Below are 23164 nucleotides of genomic sequence, written 5' to 3' on the forward strand. Positions count from 1 at the left end.
CAAACGCCTTTTCCACGTCAACTGAGAGTAGACATAGAGGTATATTATTGGCCTTAGCTCTTGCAATATGAGCCGGGGATCTAATAGTATTGTCTCTCGCCTCTCTACCGGGAACAAACCCCACTTGATCCGCATAAACCAGGGAAGGAATATGAACTTTCAGCTTGTTTGCCAAAATTTTAGCATATATCTTAACATCAATGTTGATTAAAGAAATTGGTCGGTAATTACTACAGACCGAAGGGTCCTTTCCTGGTTTAGGGATAACACAGACGTGTGCCATAACCGCCTGCGCCGGAAACATATCTCCTTGATCCATAGAATTGCACATATCCTTCAAGGGCCCCGACACCTCGTCTAGGAATTTTTTATAAAAGCGGGGTGTAAACCCATCTGATCCTGGACATTTACCTACTTCCAGTGTTTTCACGACCCCCTTAATCTCCTGTTCGGTTACCTCCCCCTCCAAATCTGCACTATCCACGCTCGATAGTTTAGGCCCCTTCAATCCTGATAAGTACTGTCTATTTTTTGGACTTTAAGTTCAGGAGATAAATCTGCATATTTTCCGTTCAGACTATATAGTTTCTCATAATAGGCTTGGAACTCCTTCAGAATGTCACCAGTAGCATGTACCATCCCCCCCCGCTCTACAGTTGAGAGAAGGAATGTAACCGGAGGCTGTCCGCGGTCGCAGCGTCCTCGCCAGGAGTCTACCACTTTTGTCACCTAAGCCATAATACAAACTTTTAAGTCTGTCTCTGGCCCCTAAATATTTCTGGTCAATGAGTTTCCGCAAGGCATTCCTAACATCACAGAGCTCCTGATACACCTTCGGATCCAGACTATTCTTATGGCACCCTTCTAACTCCGCTATTTTCTTAAGCAGTTCTACAATCTGGATGGATCTCATCTTCTTCAATCGGGACGCATGGGAAATCAAGTGACCCCTAATCACACACTTGAAAGCCTCCCACTTAATAGTGGATCTAGAGGGATCTCCAGCATGAACCTCCATAAACTCCTCAATAACCCTTTTAATGTCAGCCACACACACACACTGTCTTTCAATACATTATCGTTTAGCTTCCAAGAGCCCTTTGAACGAATGGGGTCTCCCAGGTCTAGAGCAACCCATGTCAGCGAGTGGTCAGAAAAGAGGATAGGCTCTATCGCCGCAGTCGGGTGCAGATCTAGTAAATCATGTGAGATAAACACATAGTCTAGGCAGTGATATGAATTATGCGCTATGGATAAAAGCGTAAAGTCTTTCACCGACGGATGTAGAATCCGCCATACATCCACTAGACGCAATGAATGTAGGTGTCTCTGGAAGCCCCGGGCCACCCCAGGCGAAATTGACGACCCACCTGAGGACGTGTCCAATTTAGCATCCAGAGGTAGATTAATGTCTCCACCCAAGATAATCGGCACGCCGTCTGCAAAGTCCTCCAACGCTGCAAAGGCCGCATCTGCAAAACCACTCTGACCTGTGTTGGGACAGTACAAGTTAGCTAAAATCATCAATCTAGTGGCAATTTTAACTTTCAGGAACAAGTAACAGCCCTGATCATCTTGGTAAGTATCCAAGGCTATAGCAACTCCCCCAGATTTAGAGTCAGCATATGTACTATGAGCCCATGTGGTATAGTACCTATTTTTGCACATGGGGACATGTCCCCTTTTAAAGTGGGTCTCCTGCAAAAAGACTATACCCAATTTCTGCTTATGGAGGTTATATAATATCTGATTCCTCTTAACCGATTCATTTAGGCCATTGACATTATAAGAGCAAACCTTAACGGAAGCCATAGCATTTAATAGATATTTCTAGATAATCCGATGGATACCAAACATATAAGGGTAAGACCATTACCCAAGGGAGGACAAGACACACCAGGGGAAACACACGACAAACACATATAACAAATAAGCCCTCGCAATGCAAGGCAGTGATATTACTTGTAAGTAACATTAGGTGGTGGAGCATAACGTCCGTCCACTACCCACACAGCTAAGGGAGAAGAGGAAGCCCTAGATGACAAAGCAGCCCCCCCCCCCCCCCCACCATCTCATGTGTTAGAACCAAGTGACATTCAAGAAAATGCTATTCGAAAAAAGAAAAGAAAGAACCCAGAATATAGAAATACATCCTGTATCAAGTATACATTATTGACCCATGTGGCCATACTATCCTTCTGTCTAATACTCGACATGCAGCAGCTTACCCCATATAAACATAACGCCCGTTCCCCACAAAATCCTGAACATTAGGAACTCATTGTGAGCAAACATAACAGAACAGCTTACCTGCTGTAACCGCATTTATATGGGAAATAACGGAGACCCACAATAACAGCCCACTAATCGGCCTCTGCAAAATATTAAGTGACCCCTAGACTAAAGAGTCCAGCTTCAGCGCGATCTCCTTTGTTTGGAGGCCCTTGGGGAGACCTCAGACCACCTCTCCCTCTAGGGCAATGGCGCAGGCTCCGGAACAGTCGGCCACTCCGGCAGTGAGACACGCGAGAGCGCCAAAGTCTCCAGAAACTTGGGGAGATCTTCCGGATCCTTGAACACCGCCGACCTGCCATCTTTCCTGGCATGCAGCTGAAAAGGAGAGCCCCACCTGTATGGGATCTCCTTCTCTTTTAACAAGGTGAGTAAGGGCCTCACCGCCCTTCTAAGCTGAAGAGTGCGCCTGGAAAGGTCTGGTAGAATCTGAACTGAAGACCCTCCAAGTTCCAGAGTGTCCGCCTGTCTGGCTGCTCTCATAATATCTTCTTTCACTTTAAAGAAGTGCACCCTGCACACAATGTCCCTCGGTCTGGAAGCATCATTAGATTTAGGACCCAAGGCCCTGTGCAGCCGATCTAATTCCACCGGCAGCTTTGCAGAGTCCCCTAGTAGCGAACCGAAAAAGGTCTGGATCGTCGCCTCCAGCTCAGATGTGGGGACCGATTCCGCTATCCCCCAGATCCGCAGGTTATTCCTGCGGTGGCGATTCTCAAGGTCGTCTACATGAGATAACAGATGATTTATCTGTTGCGAATGCGCCGACAGTACCTTATGCTGGTCCTCCAGCTGGTCGTGAAATGACTCCTGCACCTTCTCTGAGGCCTCCACTCTGGTGCCCAGATGCTTGATTTCCCCCTTGAGAGTCTCTATCTCAGAACGATAAGTCTGCTCCAGCCTCTGTACCAACTGCGCCAGGTCATCTTTAGTAGCAGCGCTTGCAATTGCGGAGATCCCATTCTCCATCTGCCACACTGGATGCCGGGCTTCTAGGCTCTTTATCAGTAGGCGGCGGGCTCGTACTTCCAACAGCAGCGGGTACATTTCTCCCTGTCGCTATCTTGGGCGTCTCTGCAGTCCCAGTACCGCTCGACTGTGAACCGAAAAACTTCTGTATTCCGGACCCCTCCGGCTGTTGTGCAGGCTCCAGTGGCCCCTTGGTAGTCTTGCGGCCCATCAGGGATCTCTAACAAGCAGGTATTCTTGTAGGAATAGCACATCAAGCGGAGATGGCAGGAGAGCTTCACTTCCCTGCGTCCTACTCCGCCATAAGCAAGCCACGCCCCGAAAGGTCAAATTTTGGCAAGACAAAAGTTTTGTCGCCTATACAGAAATTGAACAACTTTACTGCAAATCCAAAAATATGTCAGCAAATTAAGTAGTGGTGCTGTGAGATCCAAATGTAATATCTTGTATGACTTCCATGAGCTTGAAGGACAGCATCCATGCTTCCTCTTTTATCCTACACCACATATGCTCAATGATGCTCATGTCTGGTGACTGGGCTGGCCAATCCTGGAGCATCTTGATCTTCTGCGATGGAGCACCATCCTACTGCAGAATTTGGCCTTTTTTATGGTTGGGAATATAAGAGGTAGCTAAGATTTCTTGGTATTTTAGACTATTAATGTTGCCTTCCACCCTGCAGATCCCTTGCACACCCCCATACTGGATGTAACCCCAGACCATGATTTTACCTTCACCAAACTTCACTGTTTTCTGGGTAAATGTCGGCTCCATGCGGGTTCCAGTAGGTCTCCTACAATATTTGCGGTGACTGTGGTGTAATTCAACAGAAGATTCATTGAAAAATCCACCTTCTGCCACTTTTCCACCGTCCATCCTTTTAGCAGGCTGTGGCCCTTGGCAAATGCCACACGGTTTTTCAATTGTCTTTTATTTAGTACTGGCTTATGGGCACTGATTCGACCATGGAGGCCATTTTTAGACAGAATCCGACAAACTGTTCTGGTTGACACAGGGACTTCAGGTGACCAGGTCTCATGGAGCTCTGCTGTAGTGGAAAATGGGCTGGCCTTGGATTTTCGCACCAACAAACTGGTCCTCTCGAGCAGTTGTTTTGCGGGGTCGGCCTGACCTGGCCTTGTCCAAAACGTCTCCAGTCTCTTCAAATCTTTTTTTTATCCTCTGAACTTAAAGCTAAGACATATTGAAGGTGTCTGCCACATCAGCAGTGGATCTGCTCTTCAGCCTCTGGATAATCAACACTTTAGGCTAGGTCTACACAACGACAATAAGTTTTTTTGCACTAATGTCGCGTGACAATTTTTATAATGGCAGTCTATGGTGTCGCACTGCAACATGCGACATGCTGCGACGCAACAGTCGCAGAAAAATCCATCTCGAATGGATTTTCTACGACTGTTACGTCGCAGTATGTCGCATGTTGCAGTGCGACACCATAGACTGCCATTATAAAAATTGTCACGCGACATTAGTGCAACAAAATGTCACGCGACAAATGCCGTCGTGTAGACCTAGCCTTAGTCTCCAGGTGCATCTTAGACATGTTTGCAGAGGTCTAGTTGCAGTTGATGTGAAGGTCTAGTGTACTGGGGTTCTTTTTTACACCTGAGACCTAATTGATCCATTATTAGTCACAGGTGAAGCTCATATGACAAGGCGACAACACTTATGTCTTGGCACAAATTGACTCAATAGCCTTTACCAAGCTGTGAATATTAGAATACTTTTTGTCAGTTTCGTTTTGCACTGAAACATTATTACAAAAGCTGTTGGGATTAAAATGACCCATTTCTTGTAACAAAATCTTCATTAGAAATATATTTTAGCGGCACTTCAGGTCAATTTGTACACAAGCGACAAGACTTGTCAGGGACTGTAGGTGTGTATATCTGTATGTACTGTGTGTATATGTACTGTATATGTGTGTGTATATATGTATGTACTGTGTGTATATGTACTGTATATGTGTGTATATATGTATGTACTGTGTGTATATGTACTGTATGTGTATATATATGTATGTACTGTATGTGTATATGTAATGTATATATGTACTGTATGTGTATATATATGTATGTACTGTATGTGTATATGTAATGTATATATGTACTGTATGTGTATATGTAATGTATATATGTACTGTATGTGTATATATACAGTATGTCTGTGTATATATACTGTGTGTATATATATATATATTAGCACCACCTGGGTGAATAAAGGGTTCACTTGCTTTTATCTACTGGAGTGCCGCTCTTTTTTCTGGATCTATATATATAGAGAGAGAGAGAGCGAGATGTAATGTATATGTATGTGTTTATATGTACTGTATGTGTATAAATGTACAGTGTATGTACTATATGTGTATATATGTAGTGTATATATGTAGTGTATATGTGTGTATATATATGTACTGTGTGTGTATAAATGTACCGTGTATATATGTAGTGTATGTGTGTATATATATAGAGATGTAATGTATATATATATATATGTACTGTATATGTGTATATATGTATGTACTGTATGTACTCTCTATGTATGAGTAGTCCATGCAGTGTCCATGCAGTGAGAGGCCCCCACACTCGCGGTCCGGCCATGCATGGAGCCGTGGTGTGCTGCAGGCTCCTCCTCCTCGGCGGGCGGGCTCCGGGCCATGTGTGTGACTGCGGGCTGCGGCCTGTGAGGCTTGTGCAGTGAGCGCGGCGCCCGCCGGAGGACACACACCTACACGCAGCCTGTCCTCTCCCCGCTGACGTGGTCCCGCACAGAAGACATGGCGAGCCCCTGTATCGTGGTGAGTGAGGCCGGCCCCGGCCACTTCTGCGGGGGGAGTCCGTGCACGGGTAGCGGCGGAGAGGAAGGTGACACCGGCTACAGGAAGGGAACGAGGGCTCTGCATGAAGCGCAGGGTGTGATCGGGCGCCATGGCAACAGCAAGCGCCTCAGCCTCACATGCTGCACCGGGGAGCCTGGAGAAGGCCCGAGGAGTGCTGTATGTCACGATATACATCAGGAAGTCGTGAGGCTGGGCGCCGGTTGCGATGTCTGATTGTAGCATATAAGAAAGTATTGAGTTTTGTGTCGTGATGCGGCATATGAGAACAGGAAATCGGGGGGATTGGGGGGGAAATAAGGACTGAGGGACTTTGATCTGGCAGGCTTAATTTCTTGGTCAACAAGTAAGCACGTGTATGTCACGATATAGAAAAATCCTAACGTCGGGAAGAATGTAGGTGAAAAGTGTGTCACAATATGGAGAAGTCATAATGTCTGATATGAACAATGTGAGGTATTTTAGTATATGTCACGATAAGGACTTTAAGAATATGCATGGTTGGAGATATCTTTGTGAAATATATCGTGATAGAGGGAACATAGGCGGACAGGGTGGAAATATGTCGCAATTAGGAGTTTTAGTATCGTGTTGGGGCCGGTAAGATCTGTATATCATGTATAGGTGCTTCTATGTGAATTGGGGCTAAAAACTGATGTGTATGTATATATATATATATATATCTATATATATATATATATATATATATCTATATCTATCTGAGGGGGAGCAGCCATTACTGATGGGGTACATAAAATGTGTGTGTGGGGGGGGGGGGGGGGTATAGCTATAGGCACCCTAGCATGTCATGACTAGGAGAACATGTGCTGTTGAATTGGGCGTTCATGTCATGACTGTGTGTGGTCACTAGGTGGAGCTGTTCAGAGTTGAGCCCCCACATTGGAGATGAATGTGTGAGGCCTGGGCTCCCTTCCTGTGGTCTCCTCAGAAGGGCATTACTGGATGTGGAACATTTTGGTCGTGGACATCTAGGATCCCACCTGTCTGGGAAATGATGAGTCAGGTTGTATTCACACTGGCCGTTCTGATGATCATCTGCAAAACACAGAGGTGTCTGGAGGCCTGTATTGTATCTACTGGGCTACTGCAGAGTCAGGAATGTCCTGAGGGTCACTAGTAACGGAGAACACTTTAGGTTTTGTATTAATATTTATGAAAGTTCTTATTTCTGGGCCCCCAAAGGCCTCAAGTAGTTGTAGTGTCTGCTGAAGTCTCCAGTAATGCGTCCTCTGATCCGCTACATGCCAAGCATGCACAGTCTTCCTCGTGTGTCGCCTCCTATGTGTGCTGTCTTCTACGCGTGCCTATCACTTTTACACTGCTTAGGCTCCATTCACACGTCCGCAACGTGTTTTGCGGATCCGAAAAAAACGGACAGTGGCAATGTGCGTTCTGCATTTTGCCGGGACTAATAGAATATGCCTGTTCTCTTCCACAATTGCGGACAAGAATAGGACATGTTTTAGTTTTCTGCAGAACAGAAGTGCGGGTCCGCAATTCCGTGTCCGGGCAGCACGGTGTGCTGCCCCATAGAAATGAACGGGTCCGCAATTCCATTCCGCAAAATGCGGAACGAAATTCCGGACATGTGAATGGCGCCTTATGGTGAAATATGGTTTCAGTAGAACTCTGCTCCTTCCCCTTCTGAGACACACGGGTCTCATCTCTCAGAGAAGAAGTGGCCTTCAGGGTTGTCCCTGCCTGTATAGGGTGCCATTGACCGGTGTAACTAGCTGTGAAGTCTACAGGGTTCTCCAGCCCTGGTTATGGTCCTTGAGTCATGGACCACGACTGGTCCTGCTGTATGTGCACAAAAAGTCTGCTCTTACTAGTAGGGTCCTAGCTCGGGTTTTTCATGCACACTCTTTCTCTGTAGACATGGGACATACGTGGTGTCGCTTATCACATTAGTGTAAGAAACCGTTGCGTGTGTCCAGAGAGTCTGTGCTGTGGGTCTCATGAAAACAGCTTCTATTCTTGGGCAGGCTTCATGCCTTTAAGAACATCCTGTCAATATGACGTCTATGGGGTGATGAATGTGAACATCGGAGTCCAGGACACGGGTCTCCTGATTGACAACCGGGGCCCCACGTGCGGGGATACTCTGCAGCACGCACTGAATGGAATATCTTCTATTTCTGGAGCATGGGATATATATGTACATGGCGAGCATATGGATGGTGGGGCTGGAACGTCTCCTCTAACAACTGTGGCTCCTTGGCTTATTAGTGCAGCCTCATTAGTAGTAACCCCCCCATCATACATGTACATTGCAGTATGAACCTCTGATGTTTAATCCCATAGACCTCAGGAATCTGCCTGATTTCTGCAGGGTCTGCTCTGTGCTGTGGGCCAGAGGGGTTCAGCTACCCCCAGGGACTTGCATAGTTTTGGAGGTTTTACCACTGAGCGCACACTTCAGGGTATGTAACGTGTCATGACATTCTGTATAAGAAGTGATGTTGCTGATAACCCGACAGGTGCTCAGTGAAGTTGAATCGCTGCAGGTACAGAAACTTACAAGGTGACCTATTTTACAGAACTTTTCGCCCTTGAGAAAAATCAGTGTTTAAACAATATGAGGTAGAGCTGGGAAATCCATAGGGGGCAGCGGGAGGTAGAGCTGTGGAAATCCATAGGAGGTAGAGATGGGGAAATCCATAGGGGCCAGTGGGAGGGAGAGCCGGGGAAAATCTATAGGGGTCAGCGGGAGGTAGAGCTCAGGAAATCCATGGGGGCCAGCGGGGGGTAGAGCTGAGGAAATCCATAGGGGCCAGCGGGAGGGAGAGCTGGGGAAATCCACAGGGGCCAGCGGGAGGGAGAGCTGGGGAAATCCACAGGGCCCAGGGGAAGGCGGAGCTGGGGAAATCCACAGGGGCCAGCGGGAGGGAGAGCTGGGGAAATCCACAGGGGCCAGCGGGAGGGAGAGCTGGGGAAATCCACAGGGGCCAGCGGGAGGGAGAGCTGGGGAAATCCACAGGGGCCAGCGGGAGGGAGAGCTGGGGAAATCCACAGGGGCCAGCGGGAGGGAGAGCTGGGGAAATCCACAGGGGCCAGCGGGAGGGAGAGCTTGTGGTGGCAGAGCATTTCAATGGGAATCTCTGAAGCCCTCAGTCCTGTACAAAGCCATGTGGAGAATCAACAGCTGTGCATATTTAAAGAACCCTCTTAAAATGATTGCACATTGCCAAGATAAGCCATCGCTTTATGATCGGTTGTTGCCTGACCTCTGGAACCCCTTCAGTCCTTAGGAAAAGGTGGTTTGTGGCCCTTCAGACCATCCTGGTGCTCCTAGCAACCTGCTGTGCGAGGAAATGCAGCACATCTCCAATAAAATGAATGGGACCAGTTCACCCGGCCTTGCAGACACATCTTAGAAGGGGATGTGGGCATTTATTCTCAGGATGGGTGATGGTTACAGAGGTCAGACCACCGATCATAATATATCCTAATGTGCAGTAGGGCTTCTTTGAGATAAGCGTGTCCAGTATGGAAAACACGCTCCGTGTGGGAGCGTGACTTCCCGTTATGGACAGTATCGCACAGCATTATAGTGATTTCTAATGCTGTGTATCTCTGCTTACCCTTACTTCCACAGCTTTACGTACGTATATTTTAGTTGATGTGAGGTCATGCAGAGACACACAGCATTATAAATCATTATAATGCAGTGCGATACCAAAACGCGACACGCTGGTTTGTAAGAGGTCTAACTTCAAATAATCCATCACCTGAAAATGCCAGATTGTCAGACGTTTACTACAAGAGTCATGAAATAATAATCCCTGCTAATGATGAAGGAGCTTTTGGCATAATTCCGTGGATCGCCTCCCTCACAGCGATGGATCTCGCGTTTGCATATGTTGTTGTTTCCCTGCGGAACGTGGACGCTTAGGATTACTTATTCAAATACGCTCTCTTTTTATATTTGCAGCTTGCTGATGACGAACAAGGATACGATCTTGACCTCTTCTGCATTCCTAAGCATTATGCAGCGGATCTGGAAAAGGTCTACATTCCCCATGGGCTAATAATGGACAGGTACGTTGCACTTTTGCGGTTTTTAGTAGGTCTGTAACCTAGAAAGTCCCTGTACTGCTCTCCAGACCGGTACGGGTAGTGTCACACTTTGTGGCACTTTTGATACCGTTTTTGGCGCCAAAGCCAGAAGTGTGTTGAATAAGAAATATAAAGGAAGCATTTAGGCTGGATTCTCTTCTGGCTTTGGTTTAAAAAATAAAAAAAAATGCTTTAAATGGCTATGTTTGACACCTTCCTAAACCAGATTTGTTTGTGCAAGGCATGCTTGAGGTCTCGCCCCACACCCTTGTCCTGGCAGCGGATCTTAGCACAGTACTTGTGACTGAAGAAAACTCGTCCAGACCGCTTATTTCCATACAGGAACCTGTACGGTTATCAAACTGGAGCCAAGGAAAAGCACAGAAGTTAATGACCGTCCAGTAAACAGAAATTGGCATTATTCCTGTGGTGACAACTTCTTTTGTAAATGAAGACCTGCCTCTGATTCCCATAAGTCAAGCTGCTGAAACCTCTTTAAAAGGGTTTCCCAAGACTTTATAATGATAACCTGTTAGCACAGTGGCCTTCTCCCCGCTCGCCAAGCACAGCGCCGTACATTGTATAGTGGCTGTGCTTGGTATTGCAGCTTAGCCGCATTCATTTTTATGAGGCTGAGCTGCTCCTAGGGCCACGTGACCAATGAATGTGTCGTCACTGGCCTAGGGAAAGCGGCAAGAAAGCTGTGGCACTACTGAGAGCCACACAGCTGATCGGTGGAGGTCCCAGGTGTCTGACCCTCACCGATTAGATACTGATGACCTATGAGGATAGGTTATCATTTTAAAGTCTTAGAAAACCCCTTAAGTCAGCTGACCTGTTTAAGGGCAGATGGGCACACAATCTGTTGTATTACAGCAGTGAATGAATCTCAGATCCAACTTTTCCCATTGAAAATTTTTTATTTTTTTTTTAGAATGCGCAGTCCCAGTGAATGGTTGCACATTAGTCAGAAATAGTTGAGAATGTGAGAATAGAAGCATTGTTATTTTTAGCTATAATTGACTCATTATCATCCATTCTTGCTGCATTCTGTATATTTCGCTGGAATCAAATGCATTATAGAAATTATATGGGGTAAAATGGTAGAGAATATTCTGTAGGCTCTAATTACGTCGCCTGATTGGGTGACTGTTTTTGAAACCTAAATTATATAGTCTGTCATCTGTTCAGTAGTCCATGGGTTGTTGCACCAAATTTTCGCACTAGATTTTTTGCTATAGGAAAAAGACTTGATTTAAAGGGTAACTGTCATATATATTTTTATTTGCTAGTTTATTAGAGCTAGGCATGTATACCTGAGTTAGTCTGTCAATGATTATCAAAAGATCTGTAATTACCTTATAATAACAGCTTTCATCAATGTCCACTGTCCCTTTCCACCGCTCCCTTAAAGATCGTTGCTAGGGCTTGTCTGTCTTCCTTTTTAGTAAAAACAGAAGACGGAGGGGCGGTCCTCCACACTGCATGCCTGCATTAGGCTCAGGGTGAGGAGGCGTGTCTCTCAGTAATCCAATCTGATTGGCTGTCAGGGAGCTGCTGGCTACAGCAAGTGTGTATGTGAAGTGAGGTAAAGCAGTTTTGGTCTCGGAGAACTGGCAGAGGAACCATCTTGAGAAGGTTCTCGTATTGTAAATGTTTAAACGGCCATAACTAAGGAAAACTGTGGTATGTGAAGAGACTAAAGGTTGCTTTAAGCATAATTCTGCTGCAGCATTAACATGCTAAAATACATTTTTTGTTAATAAACACAAGTTACCCTTTAACCACCTCTGGACCGCCTAACGCAGATTCGCGTTCCGGAGGTGGCGGCCCTGCGCAGAGTCACGCATATACGCGTCATCTCGCGAGGGCCGGGATTTCCTGTGAACGCGCGCACACAGTCCCTTTTGTTAGGATCGACCACCAGAGGACTCAGGTAGGTCAGTACAGTCGCACCAAACACTACACCCCCCCCCCCCCTGTCACTTATTAACCCCTTATAAACCCCTGATCACCCCATATAAACTCCCTGATAACCCCCCTGTCATTGATCACCGCCCTGTCATTGATCAACCCCCTGTCAGGCTCCGTTCAGACGTCCGTATGATTTTTACCGATACATGGATCGGATCCGCAAAAAGCATACGGACGTCTGAATGGAGCCTTACAGGGGGGTGATCAATGACAGGCGGGTGATCGCCCATATACACTCCCTGATCACCCCCCTGTCATTGATCACCCCCCTGTCACTGATCACCCCCCTGTAAGGCTCCATTCAGACGTCCGCATGATTTTTACGGATCCATGGATACATGGATCGTATCCGCAAAACACATGCGGACGTCTGAATGGAGCCTTACAGGGGGTGATCAATGACAGGCGGGTGATCACCCATATACACTCCCTGATCACCCCCTGTCATTGATAACCCCCCTGTAAGGCTCCATTCAGACGTCCGCATGTGTTTTGTGGATCCGATCCATGGATCCGTAAAAATTATACGGACGTCTGAATGGAGCCTTACAGGGGGGTGATCAATGACAGGGGGGTGATCAGGGAGTCTATATGGGTGATCACCCCCCTGTCATTGATAACCCCCCCCCCCCCCCCCCCCCCGCGGTAAGGCTCCATTCAGAAATTTTTTTTGGCACAAGTTAGCGGAAATTTTTTGTTTGTTTTTGTTTTTTCTTACAAAGTCTCATATTCTACTAACTTGTGTCAAAAAATAAAATCTCACATGGACGCACCATACCCCTCACGGAATCCAAATGCGTAAACATTTTTAGACATTTATATTCCAGACTTCTTCTCACGCTTTAGGGCCCCTAAAAAGCCAGGGCAGTATAAATACCCCACATGTGACCCCATTTCGGAAAGAAGACACCCCAAGGTATTCGCTGAGGGGCATATTGAGTCCATGAAAGATTGAAATTTTTGTCCTAAGTTAGCGGAAAGTGAGACTTTGTGAGAAAAAAACAAAAAAAAATCAATATCCGCTAACTTATGCAAAAAAAAAAAAATTCTAGGAACTCGCCATGCCCCTCATTGAATACCTTGGGGTGTCTTCTTTCCAAAGTGGGGTCACATGTGGGGTATTTATACTGCCCTGGCTTTTTAGGGGCCCGAAAGTGTGAGAAGAAGTCTGGGATCCAAATGTCTAAAAATGCCCTCCTAAAAGGAATTTGGGCCCCTTTGCGCATCTAGGCTGCAAAAAAGTGTCACACATGTGGTATCGCCGTACTCAGGAGAAGTTGGGGAATGTGTTTCGGGGTGTCATTTTACATATACCCATGCTGGGTGAGAAAAATATCTTGGTCAAATGCCAACTTTGTATAAAAAAAATGGGAAAAGTTGTCTTTTGCCAAGATATTTCTCTCACCCAGCATGGGTATATGTAAAATGACACCCCAAAACACATTCCCCAACTTCTCCTTAGTACGGCGATACCAGATGTGTGACACTTTTTTGATGCCAAGGTGGGCAAAGGGGCACATATTCCAAAGTGCACCTTTCGGATTTCACCGGTCATTTTTTACAGATTTTGATTGCAAAGTACTTCTCACACATATGGGCCCCTAAATTGCCAGGGCAGTATAACTACGCCACAAGTGACCCCATTTTGGAAAGAAGACACCCCAAGGTATTCCGTGAGGGGCATGGCGAGTTCCTAGAATTTTTTATTTTTTGTCGCAAGTTAGTGGAATATGAGACTTTGTAAGGAAAAAAGAGAAAAAAAAAAAATCATAATTTTCCGCTAACTTGTGACAAAAAATAAAAAATTCTAGGAACTCGCCATGCCCCTCACGGAATACCTTGGGGTGTCTTCTTTCCAAAATGGGGTCACTTGTGGCGTAGTTATACTGCCCTGGCAATTTAGGGGCCCAAATGTGTGAGAAGTACTTTGCAATCAAAATGTGTAAAAAAATGACCGGTGAAATCCAAAAGGTGCACTTTGGAATATGTGCCCCTTTGCCCACCTTGGCAGCAAAAAAGTGTGACACATCTGGTATCGCCGTACTCAGGAGAAGTTGGGGAATGTGTTTTGGGGTGTCATTTTACATATACCCATGCTGGATGAGAGAAATATCTTGGCAAAAGACAACTTTTCCCATTTTTTTTTTTTATACAAAGTTGGCATTTGACCAAGATATTTTTCTCACCCAGCATGGGTATATGTAAAATGACACCCCAAAACACATTCCCCAACTTCTCCTGAGTACGGCGATACCAGATGTGTCACACTTTTTTGCTGCCAAGGTGGGCAAAGGGGCACATATTCCAAAGTGCACCTTTTGGATTTCACCGGTCATTTTTTTACACATTTTGATTGCAAAGTTCTTCTCACACATTTGGGCCCCTAAATTGCCAGGGCAGTATAACTACCCCACAAGTGACCCCATTTTGGAAAGAAGACACCCCAAGGTATTCTGTGAGGGGCATGGCGAGTTCCTAGCATTTTTTATTTTTTGTCGCAAGTTAGTGGAATATGAGACTTTGTAAGAAAAAATAAAATCATCATCATTTTCCGCTAACTTGTGACAAAAAATAAAAAGTTCTATGAACTCACTATGCCCATCAGCGAATACCTTAGGGTGTCTACTTTCCGAAATGGGGTCATTTGTGGGGGTTTTCTACTGCCTGAGCATTGTAGAACCTCAGGAAACATGACAGGTGCTCAGAATGTCAGAGCTGTTTCAAAAAGCGGAAATTCAAATTTTTGTACCATAGTTTGTAAATGCTATAACTTTTACCCAAACCATTTTTTTTTTTTTTTTGCCCAAACATTTTTTTTTTTTATCAAAGACATGTAGAAGAATAAATTTGGCGAAAAATTTATATATGGATGTCGTTTTTTTTTTACAAAATTTTACAGCTGAAAGTGAAAAATGTCATTTCTTTGCAAAAAAATCGTTACATTTTGATTAATAACAAAAAAAGTCAAAATGTCAGCAGCAATAAAATACCACCAAATGAAAACTCCATTAGTGAGAAGAAAAGGAGGTAAAATTCATTTGGGTGGTAAGTTGCATGACCGAGCGATAAACGGTGAAAGGAGTGTAGTGCCGAAGTGTAAAAAGTGCTCTGGTCATGAAGGGGGTTTCACCTAGCGGGGCTGAAGTGGTTAAAGAGGTTACCTTGTACACAGCCCTTGTCCTGTGCCTATATGGGCATCATGAAGGGGGTATACCCCGCTCCTGGATTCCTCTCTGTGAAACAGAATGGGGAACTACAGGTCCTTCTAAAAAAATTAGCATATTGTGATAAAGTTCATTATTTTCTGTAATGTACTGATAAACATTAGACTTTCATATATTTTAGATTCATTACACACCAACTGAAGTAGTTCAAGCCTTTTATTGTTTTAATATTGATGATTTTGGCATACAGCTCATGAAAACCCAAATTTCCTATCTCAAAAAATTAGCATATTTCATCAGACCAATAAAAGAAAAGTGTTTTTAATACAAAAAAAGTCAACCTTCAAATAATTATGTTCAGTTATGCACTCAATACTTGGTCGGGAATCCTTTTGCAGAAATGACTGCTTCAATGCGGCGTGGCATGGAGGCAATCAGCCTGTGGCACTGCTGAGGTGTTATGGAGGCCCAGGATGCTTCGATAGCGGCCTTAAGCTCATCCAGAGTGTTGGGTCTTGCGTCTCTCAACTTTCTCTTCCCAATATCCCACAGATTCTCTATGGGGTTCAGGTCAGGAGAGTTGGCAGGCCAATTGAGCACAGTAATACCATGGTCAGTAAACCATTTACCAGTGGTTTTGGCACTGTGAGCAGGTGCCAGGTCGTGCTGAAAAATGAAATCTTCATCTCCATAAAGCTTTTCAGCAGATGGAAGCATGAAGTGCTCCAAAATCTCCTGATAGCTAGCTGCATTGACCCTGCCATTGATAAAACACAGTGGACCAACACCAGCAGCTGACATGGCACCCCAGACCATCACTGACTGTGGGTACTTGACACTGGACTTCAGGCATTTTGGCATTTCCCTCTCCCCAGTCTTCCTCCAGACTCTGGCACCTTGATTTCCGAATGACGTGCAAAATTTGCTTTCATCCGAAAAAAGTACTTTGGACCACTGAGCAACAGTCCAGTGCTGCTTCTCTGTAGCCCTGGTCAGGCGCTTCTGCCGCTGTTTCTGGGGAATGCGGCACCTGTAGCCCATTTCCTGCACACGCCTGTACACGGTGGCTCTGGATGTTTCTACTCCAGACTCAGTCCACTGCTTCCGCAGGTCCCCCAAGGTCTGGAATCGGTCCTTCTCCACAATCTTCCTCAGGGTCCGGTCACCTCTTCTCGTTGTGCAGCGTTTTCTGCCACACTTTTTCCTTCCCACAGACTTCCCACTGAGGTGCCTTGATACAGCACTCTGGGAACAGTCTATTCGTTCAGAAATTTCTTTCTGTGTCTTACCCTCTTGCTTGAGGGTGTCAATGATGGCCTTCTGGACAGCAGTCAGGTCGGCAGTCTTACCCATGATTGCGGTTTTGAGTAATGAACCAGGCTGGGAGTTTTTAAAAGCCTCAGGAATCTTTTGCAGGTGTTTAGAATTAATTAGTTGATTCAGATGATTAGGTTAATAGCTCGTTTAGAGAACCTTTTCATGATATGCTAATTTTTTTAGATAGGAATTTTGGGTTTTCATGAGCTGTATGCCAAAATCATCAATATTAAAACAATAAAAGGCTTGAACTACTTCAGTTGGTGTGTAATGAATCTAAAATATATGAAAGTCTAATGTTTATCAGTACATTACAGAAAATAATGAACTTTATCACAATATGCTAATTTTTTGAGAAGGACCTGTATATATGATGTTTGGCACAACGCAAATTAGCAGGGCAAAATCAGCACCAGTAGTTTGTAGGGCGACTGGGCGTGGATCACTTCAGGAGCTCTGTCCGACTTGCTCTTTATGGTAATGAAGCATGTAGGAGTCCACTGTACTGTCTCTTTGACAGGGGGATTCATTACCATACAGAGCGGGACAGTTAGGCGCCATGCACACAACTGTATCCGTTTCGTGGTCTGCAAATCGCGGACTCGTTGACTTCAGTTGGTGCACATTTTGGGGAGAAATATAGGACATATTTTGTCTTTTTGCGCAATGGACATATGGATGCAGATGGCACATGGATTATCTGTGTGCTTTCCGCATTCGTGTGTTCGTAACTCAAAAGATAGACTGCCTAAAAAATGCGGCCCATGACCCAATTGAAGTCAATGGGGTCCGCACCATGATGCGGCATGCACACAGCCAGTATCCGTGCTTTGCTGATCCACGGTTTGCAGATGTATGAATGCCCCCTTAGCCGGCTTACTGCATGGGAAGGAAAGTGAGTTCAGAGATAATAATGACCTCACTAGAATCTGCGTCTCTTCAGTTTTCCTCACAACACAGTAGTTTTACGGTGACAGATGATGAGAATCTTATCTGTTCTGCTGCATCCTGGAAAATGTCATGTTCTCGCCCACAAGTGGAAGTTGCATCTTGCTTCATACATTTAGTGACTGATACTCTCAGTGATAAGTCTAGTCCATTGTCATGTGCTCTTCCTGTGTGACCCACATGTGTACCGGACACAGGGAGTCAGCGTGATATGTGTTACACTGAGGCTTCTTCAGGCCTCGCAAGGCACCAGGGTGAATACACCAAGGGCCGCTGATTGGGCATATCCCTGTGTACCTGGCATTGTGCTACTGCAGTGGATACTGTGCTGCTCATGTCTGTGTACTGTAGATTTGCAAATTACTTACATTTTGGATAATACTAAAATATTAACATAATAAAACTTCTATTTAGTGGAGTATGTGACAGTATGCAAACAGGGAGCAGTAGGAGAGCCAGTTATACGAATGGCTTTGTATCACCCAAATGACTTAGAGTGTAGGGTTGGGCAATAAACTGGTATTAACGATATACCACGGTATTAAGAAATGGCGATATCGCCCTTTCTTAATTACCTCGGTATTTTAGTGACGTCATACGGGAAGTCACACGTCACAGTGCTGAATGCCTCTAAAAAGTCCAGCGCACATTATAGTCGGCCCAGTGGAGGAGGGGAGTCCCTCCCACTGTGATCCGGCTGCCGCTGCGCCACCAATGAGAATTACCCTCAGTTCAAATATAGACTGCATGTACCAGCCGTATCACATACCCAGCACCCGGTCTCAATGATGGGAAGCGCCGATCCCTGTCATTGAGGCCGAGTGTCGGCTGTGTGATATGGCCGGTACATGCAGTCTAGATTTGTATTATGAGGTTAATTATATTCATTGGTGGCGCAATGGGCCCCCCCATACCCTAGTTTTATAAATTATAATTATTGGTGGCGCAGTGCACCCAAGCCCCCAGTATTATAATCATCGGTGGCAGTGGCCACATGGTCCCCTCTCCCCTCCTCTTCATTGGTGGTGCAGTGGCAGCTTCTGATCAAAGCCCCAGCAGTGTAAGGCCCCATGCACACGGCCGTTGTTCACAGCCGTGTGCGGGCTGTGGAACCGCGGCCTGGATCCCTCCTGAGAGCAGGAGCGCACGGCGTCACTGGTTGCTATGACGCCGTGCGCTCCCTGCTGCAGGCACAGTACAGTACTACACTGGTTCGATCTATACCAGTGTATTACTGTACTGTGCCGGCAGCAGGGGGCGCACGGCGTCATAGCAACCAGTGACGCCGTGCGCTCCTGCTCTCAGGAGGGATCCAGGCCGCGGTTCCACGGCCCGCACACGGCTGTGAACAACGGCCGTGTGCATGGGGCCTAATCCTGAGGCTCTGATCGGTTACCATGGCAGCCAGGATGCTACTGAAGCCCTGGCTGCCATGCTGTGTGTACTATGCACAGGGCAGCAGGGACAGTGTGAGGTCCTATTCACCCTAATAGATCTCTATTCGGGGGCTAATGGTTATTAAATAAAAAAGTAAAAAAAAAACAAAAAACGGCAAACTATATAAAAATGTAAATTCGCCCCCTTTCCCAATATACATAAAAAATATATATAACCAATAAAAATTTTTTTTTTTTAATCGCCACGTCCAAAAAAGTCCAAACTATTAAAGTATTGAAAAATATCTCCTATGTGGTGAACGTCGTAACAGAAAAATTCTGTAAAAAACGCGATTCTCCTTTTTTTTTTTTTTGTCTCCTTCTCCCCTAAAAAATAGGATAGGACTGTTCTATTATGGGCCACACGTTCCATAAATTCCGGAACTTATACTTCTTTTTTTTTTTTGGGCATTTCGTTTCTTTTGCGTGGTATAGAGTATTGCATTCATTTTTTATGGGACCGAAATTGAATTTAGATTTTGGTATACACTGTAACTAGGGTTGTCGCAAGTCCTTTAGGTCACAAATAAATGGAATCTTGTGGCTGTAAACCCCTAGAGCCAGGAGACCGGCGCTGGATAACAGTCGCTGCACTCTGGGGGCTGCGGTAATATGGCTAAGGAACGAAGACCTATATGGGAAGCGACAGTCTTTAGTAAATGACCCCCAATGTTTTATTTGAAAGGCATATTTATGATGTCACGGTGCCCTTCCTGACAATGTGCACCTATAATGGACACACTGAACAACCCACTTATCAGGGTTTTCCGCTAGGATGTCCCATTTTTTTTATGGGATCGGTGAAGATGGCTAAGCGCTGCGATCTCCACCACTCCCATTAGAGAATGATTAGAGCAGCAAAGGGCACGGCCGCTCCATCAGATTTGGGGGGGGGACCCCGTTATTGGTGGGCAACTAAGAGATATTACTGCATGGGGGCATCAAGGAGACATTATAATGTATGCGGGCAACAAGGAAACACGAGTACATGTTTTGAGTTTTTTTTTCCAAATGGGCATTTATCGCGATATATATCGTTATCACGATAACTTTCTTTAAATCGTTATCGTGGGAATATTTTTGATATCTCCCAACCCTACTCCAGCCACAACTCTCCCCGCTCCGTTCTCGTTGTAGGTGTGGGTCCCAGAGGTGGGACCTGCACCTATCAGACAATGGGGGCATATCCTAGTGAGATGCCCCCATTGTCTGTAATGGCAAAACCCCTTTAAAGTAGCACTCCCACAAAAATGTTATTCTCTGACCTGTTAGAAAGGTATATGATGTAAACTGTGGTAAAGGTAATTCTCTTACCAGTGACTGTATTTGTGAGTTATAATCTCCCTTCTCATCCTCAGCTGTGTCATGTGACCAACACTGACTTTACAAATAACACAGCGTCTTGTGTGGACAGGAAGCCAGTTTCTCTGTTTTCCTATGTCTGCCTCAATGTCTGTCTCATAGGAATAAATAGAGAAGTAATTGACTTTGCTTATGAGATTTTATTTCTATGAAATGTTCTGCTGAGAACCGGCATAAAATTATCTTTCTTTTTCATGACCAGAACAGAAAGATTGGCCCGAGACATCATGAAGGATATGGGCGGCCACCACATCGTTGCACTCTGCGTTTTGAAGGGTGGATACAAGTTTTTTGCGGATCTACTTGACTACATCAAGGCACTAAATCGAAACAGTGACCGGTCGATCCCCATGACAGTAGACTTTATAAGATTGAAAAGTTACTGTGTAAGTACTCACAGGAGCCTTGTGGCTGCAAAGCCACCTAGTGGCCATAAAGCAAATTGCAAGTTTACATAAAATATATATTTTTTTTGCTATGAATTTGTAAACTTTCTGTTCTGAAGCCACAGGTTGGCTCTAAGCGTTTGCCCATCTGGGACATTGTCATAGGTGTGGGTCCCACCTCTGGGACTTGGGCTACTTTCACACTAGCGTTAATATTTTCCGGTATGGAGATCCATCATAGGGTCTCAATACCGGGAAAAAAAACTCCTGTTTTGTCCCTATTCGTTGTCAATGGGACAAAACTGAATGCTCCAAAATGCATTCCGATCTGTTCTCATACCGAAGAGCATCCGCCCTGGGATGCGGAGCAAAACGGATCCGTCATGACCCACAATGCAAGTCAATGGGGACGGATCTTGACACAATAGAAAACTGATTTGTCCCCTATTGATTTTCAATGGAGTTCATAATGGATGCAAATGGTTGTATTATCAGTAACGGAAGTGTTTTTGCTGAAACCTGGATCCAGTAAACACTCTAGTGCAGGGGTAGGCAACCTCCGGCACTCCAGCTGTTGTGAAACTACAACTCTCAGCATGCATACTTGCTCTGCTAGGAACTCGCATAGAAAGGAATGGAGCATGCTGGGAATTGTAGTTTCGCAACAGCTGGAGTGCCGAAGGTTGCTGGCCCCTGCGCTAGTGTAAAAGTAGCCTTACTCCAGTCTCCAGAATGGGGCCTGTGAAGTAAACACAGAGCGGCTGCATGTGCACGGCTACCCTCTGTTCACCACTATGGGAGTTCCGTAAATAGCCAGATCACAACAATTAGCTATTTAAAACAATCCCATATGAAGACTGTCTTAAAAATAAGAGGTGGCAGCGCTTGTACTGTGTACATTCTGTTCACCACTAGGAGACTTGCAATAACAGCTGAGCACACCATTCATGCATGGTCCTTTAACACTGGCTGATGATGGAAAACAAATGTATGTACGTGCAGTCATTACTGCACATAAACTTGCTCCCAGTTGCCCAGCAGATTAGCACATGCTTGTCATTTTCTTCAGTAGCACATCTTCCCGCGTAAATAGGGCACATACAGCCGACATTTGAAACTGTCATACTAATGATTGTTTGTCCTCATGCTAACATAAACGGCACTTAATAATCACTGATCGTCATGCAGCATCATCAGTCGGTGCTCTATACCAGGCCCTTACACTCTCCGTTGTGGAATACTGATCATATTTTATGTTCTGATCTCCTTATGATCAGTATATTACAAGTCTTAAAGGGGTTGTGCAGGGGTTTTATATTGATAGCACAAAAAAATGTGAAGGCAGCATCTCCAATCCAATAAGGCTTTATTCACACAAGTCGCATGAAACAGTACACACGGTCCAGATACAGCAACGTTTCGGCTACATACTAGCCTTTGTTATTATGTCCATACTCAGGACAGGTCATCATTATCAGATCAACCCGGCTGCCCTGCTGTTCATCTGTTTGAAGAGGAGGGGGCGCTCCACGTGAGTGCTACTTCATCTTCATTACACTGCCCATCTTCTCGGTAGTGCAGTGAAATTACAAGTACTCTCTCCATTTTCTTAGAAGAGATGTTAGGTGGGGCTGCCGGGTGTTGGACCCCTGCTGATCTGATATTGATGACCTATACCGAGGGTAGGTCATCAGTATAAAACCCCTTTAACTGCCTAGGTCAGTACTCCCAGCACTGAGGGTTCAGATGCCAAGGTCATTGTAGGGGGTTAAGGTGGGTGTAGAGAGCAATGTGAAATCATGGAGATACAGATGCAGCCAAGTTAAACTTGAAGTAACGAACGGCAAGAAAAAGATAACTGGGGGGACGGAGCTAGCCGAGCATGGTGGTGGACACTTAGCCTTGTGCTCCTCATCATACCACCCGGTCATAGCTTTTTCTATAGCGCAAAACCTACTCGAAATATGGGCAAACTGTCCAAGGAGAGAAGCAAAGACTCGGAGGGTACACTGAGAACCCAGAAATCGCAAGGGGACTTGACAAGGTTCCTGAACAAGGCGATGCCTTCTCCGACCAGAGGGAAGAAAATGGCGGTGGCTGCTGCACGCTCAGAGACACAGGAGGACGATTCAGATGGTGGCAGTTCATGTGCTTACTCCGATACCCAGGGAGCTGCAAACACACTGCCGATTACAAGATCCTTCCTGAAACACTCCGTCGCAAGCCCTGTCTCCGATGATGAAGGAGCTGGCAGACATTAAGTTGGAGGTACACCAAATGGGATCCTATGTTGAATTGCTTGAAAACTCCCAGATTGCTGTTACAGAGCACAGCAGGGGATTGCAAGCCCAGATGAAGGCTCTACACTCACAACTGAAT

The 23164-nt window shown here is 45.5% G+C and overlaps 1 protein-coding gene across 1 annotated transcript in view; it reads left to right on the forward strand.

Moving 5' to 3' along the window:
- The first annotated feature begins 5928 nt into the window (after positions 1 to 5928).
- The window catches only part of HPRT1 (hypoxanthine phosphoribosyltransferase 1), a 42070-nt gene continuing 24834 nt past the window's right edge, over positions 5929 to 23164 (forward strand). The window contains exons 1-3 of the mRNA XM_044305456.1: positions 5929 to 6079; positions 10074 to 10180; positions 20602 to 20785. Of these exons, the coding sequence (XP_044161391.1) occupies positions 6059 to 6079; positions 10074 to 10180; positions 20602 to 20785 (312 nt within the window). The 5' untranslated portion in view covers positions 5929 to 6058. The remainder of the gene's footprint in view (positions 6080 to 10073; positions 10181 to 20601; positions 20786 to 23164) is intronic.

This window comes from Bufo gargarizans, chromosome 9, assembly GCF_014858855.1.
Source record: "Bufo gargarizans isolate SCDJY-AF-19 chromosome 9, ASM1485885v1, whole genome shotgun sequence".
Taxonomy (NCBI): domain Eukaryota; kingdom Metazoa; phylum Chordata; class Amphibia; order Anura; family Bufonidae; genus Bufo; species Bufo gargarizans.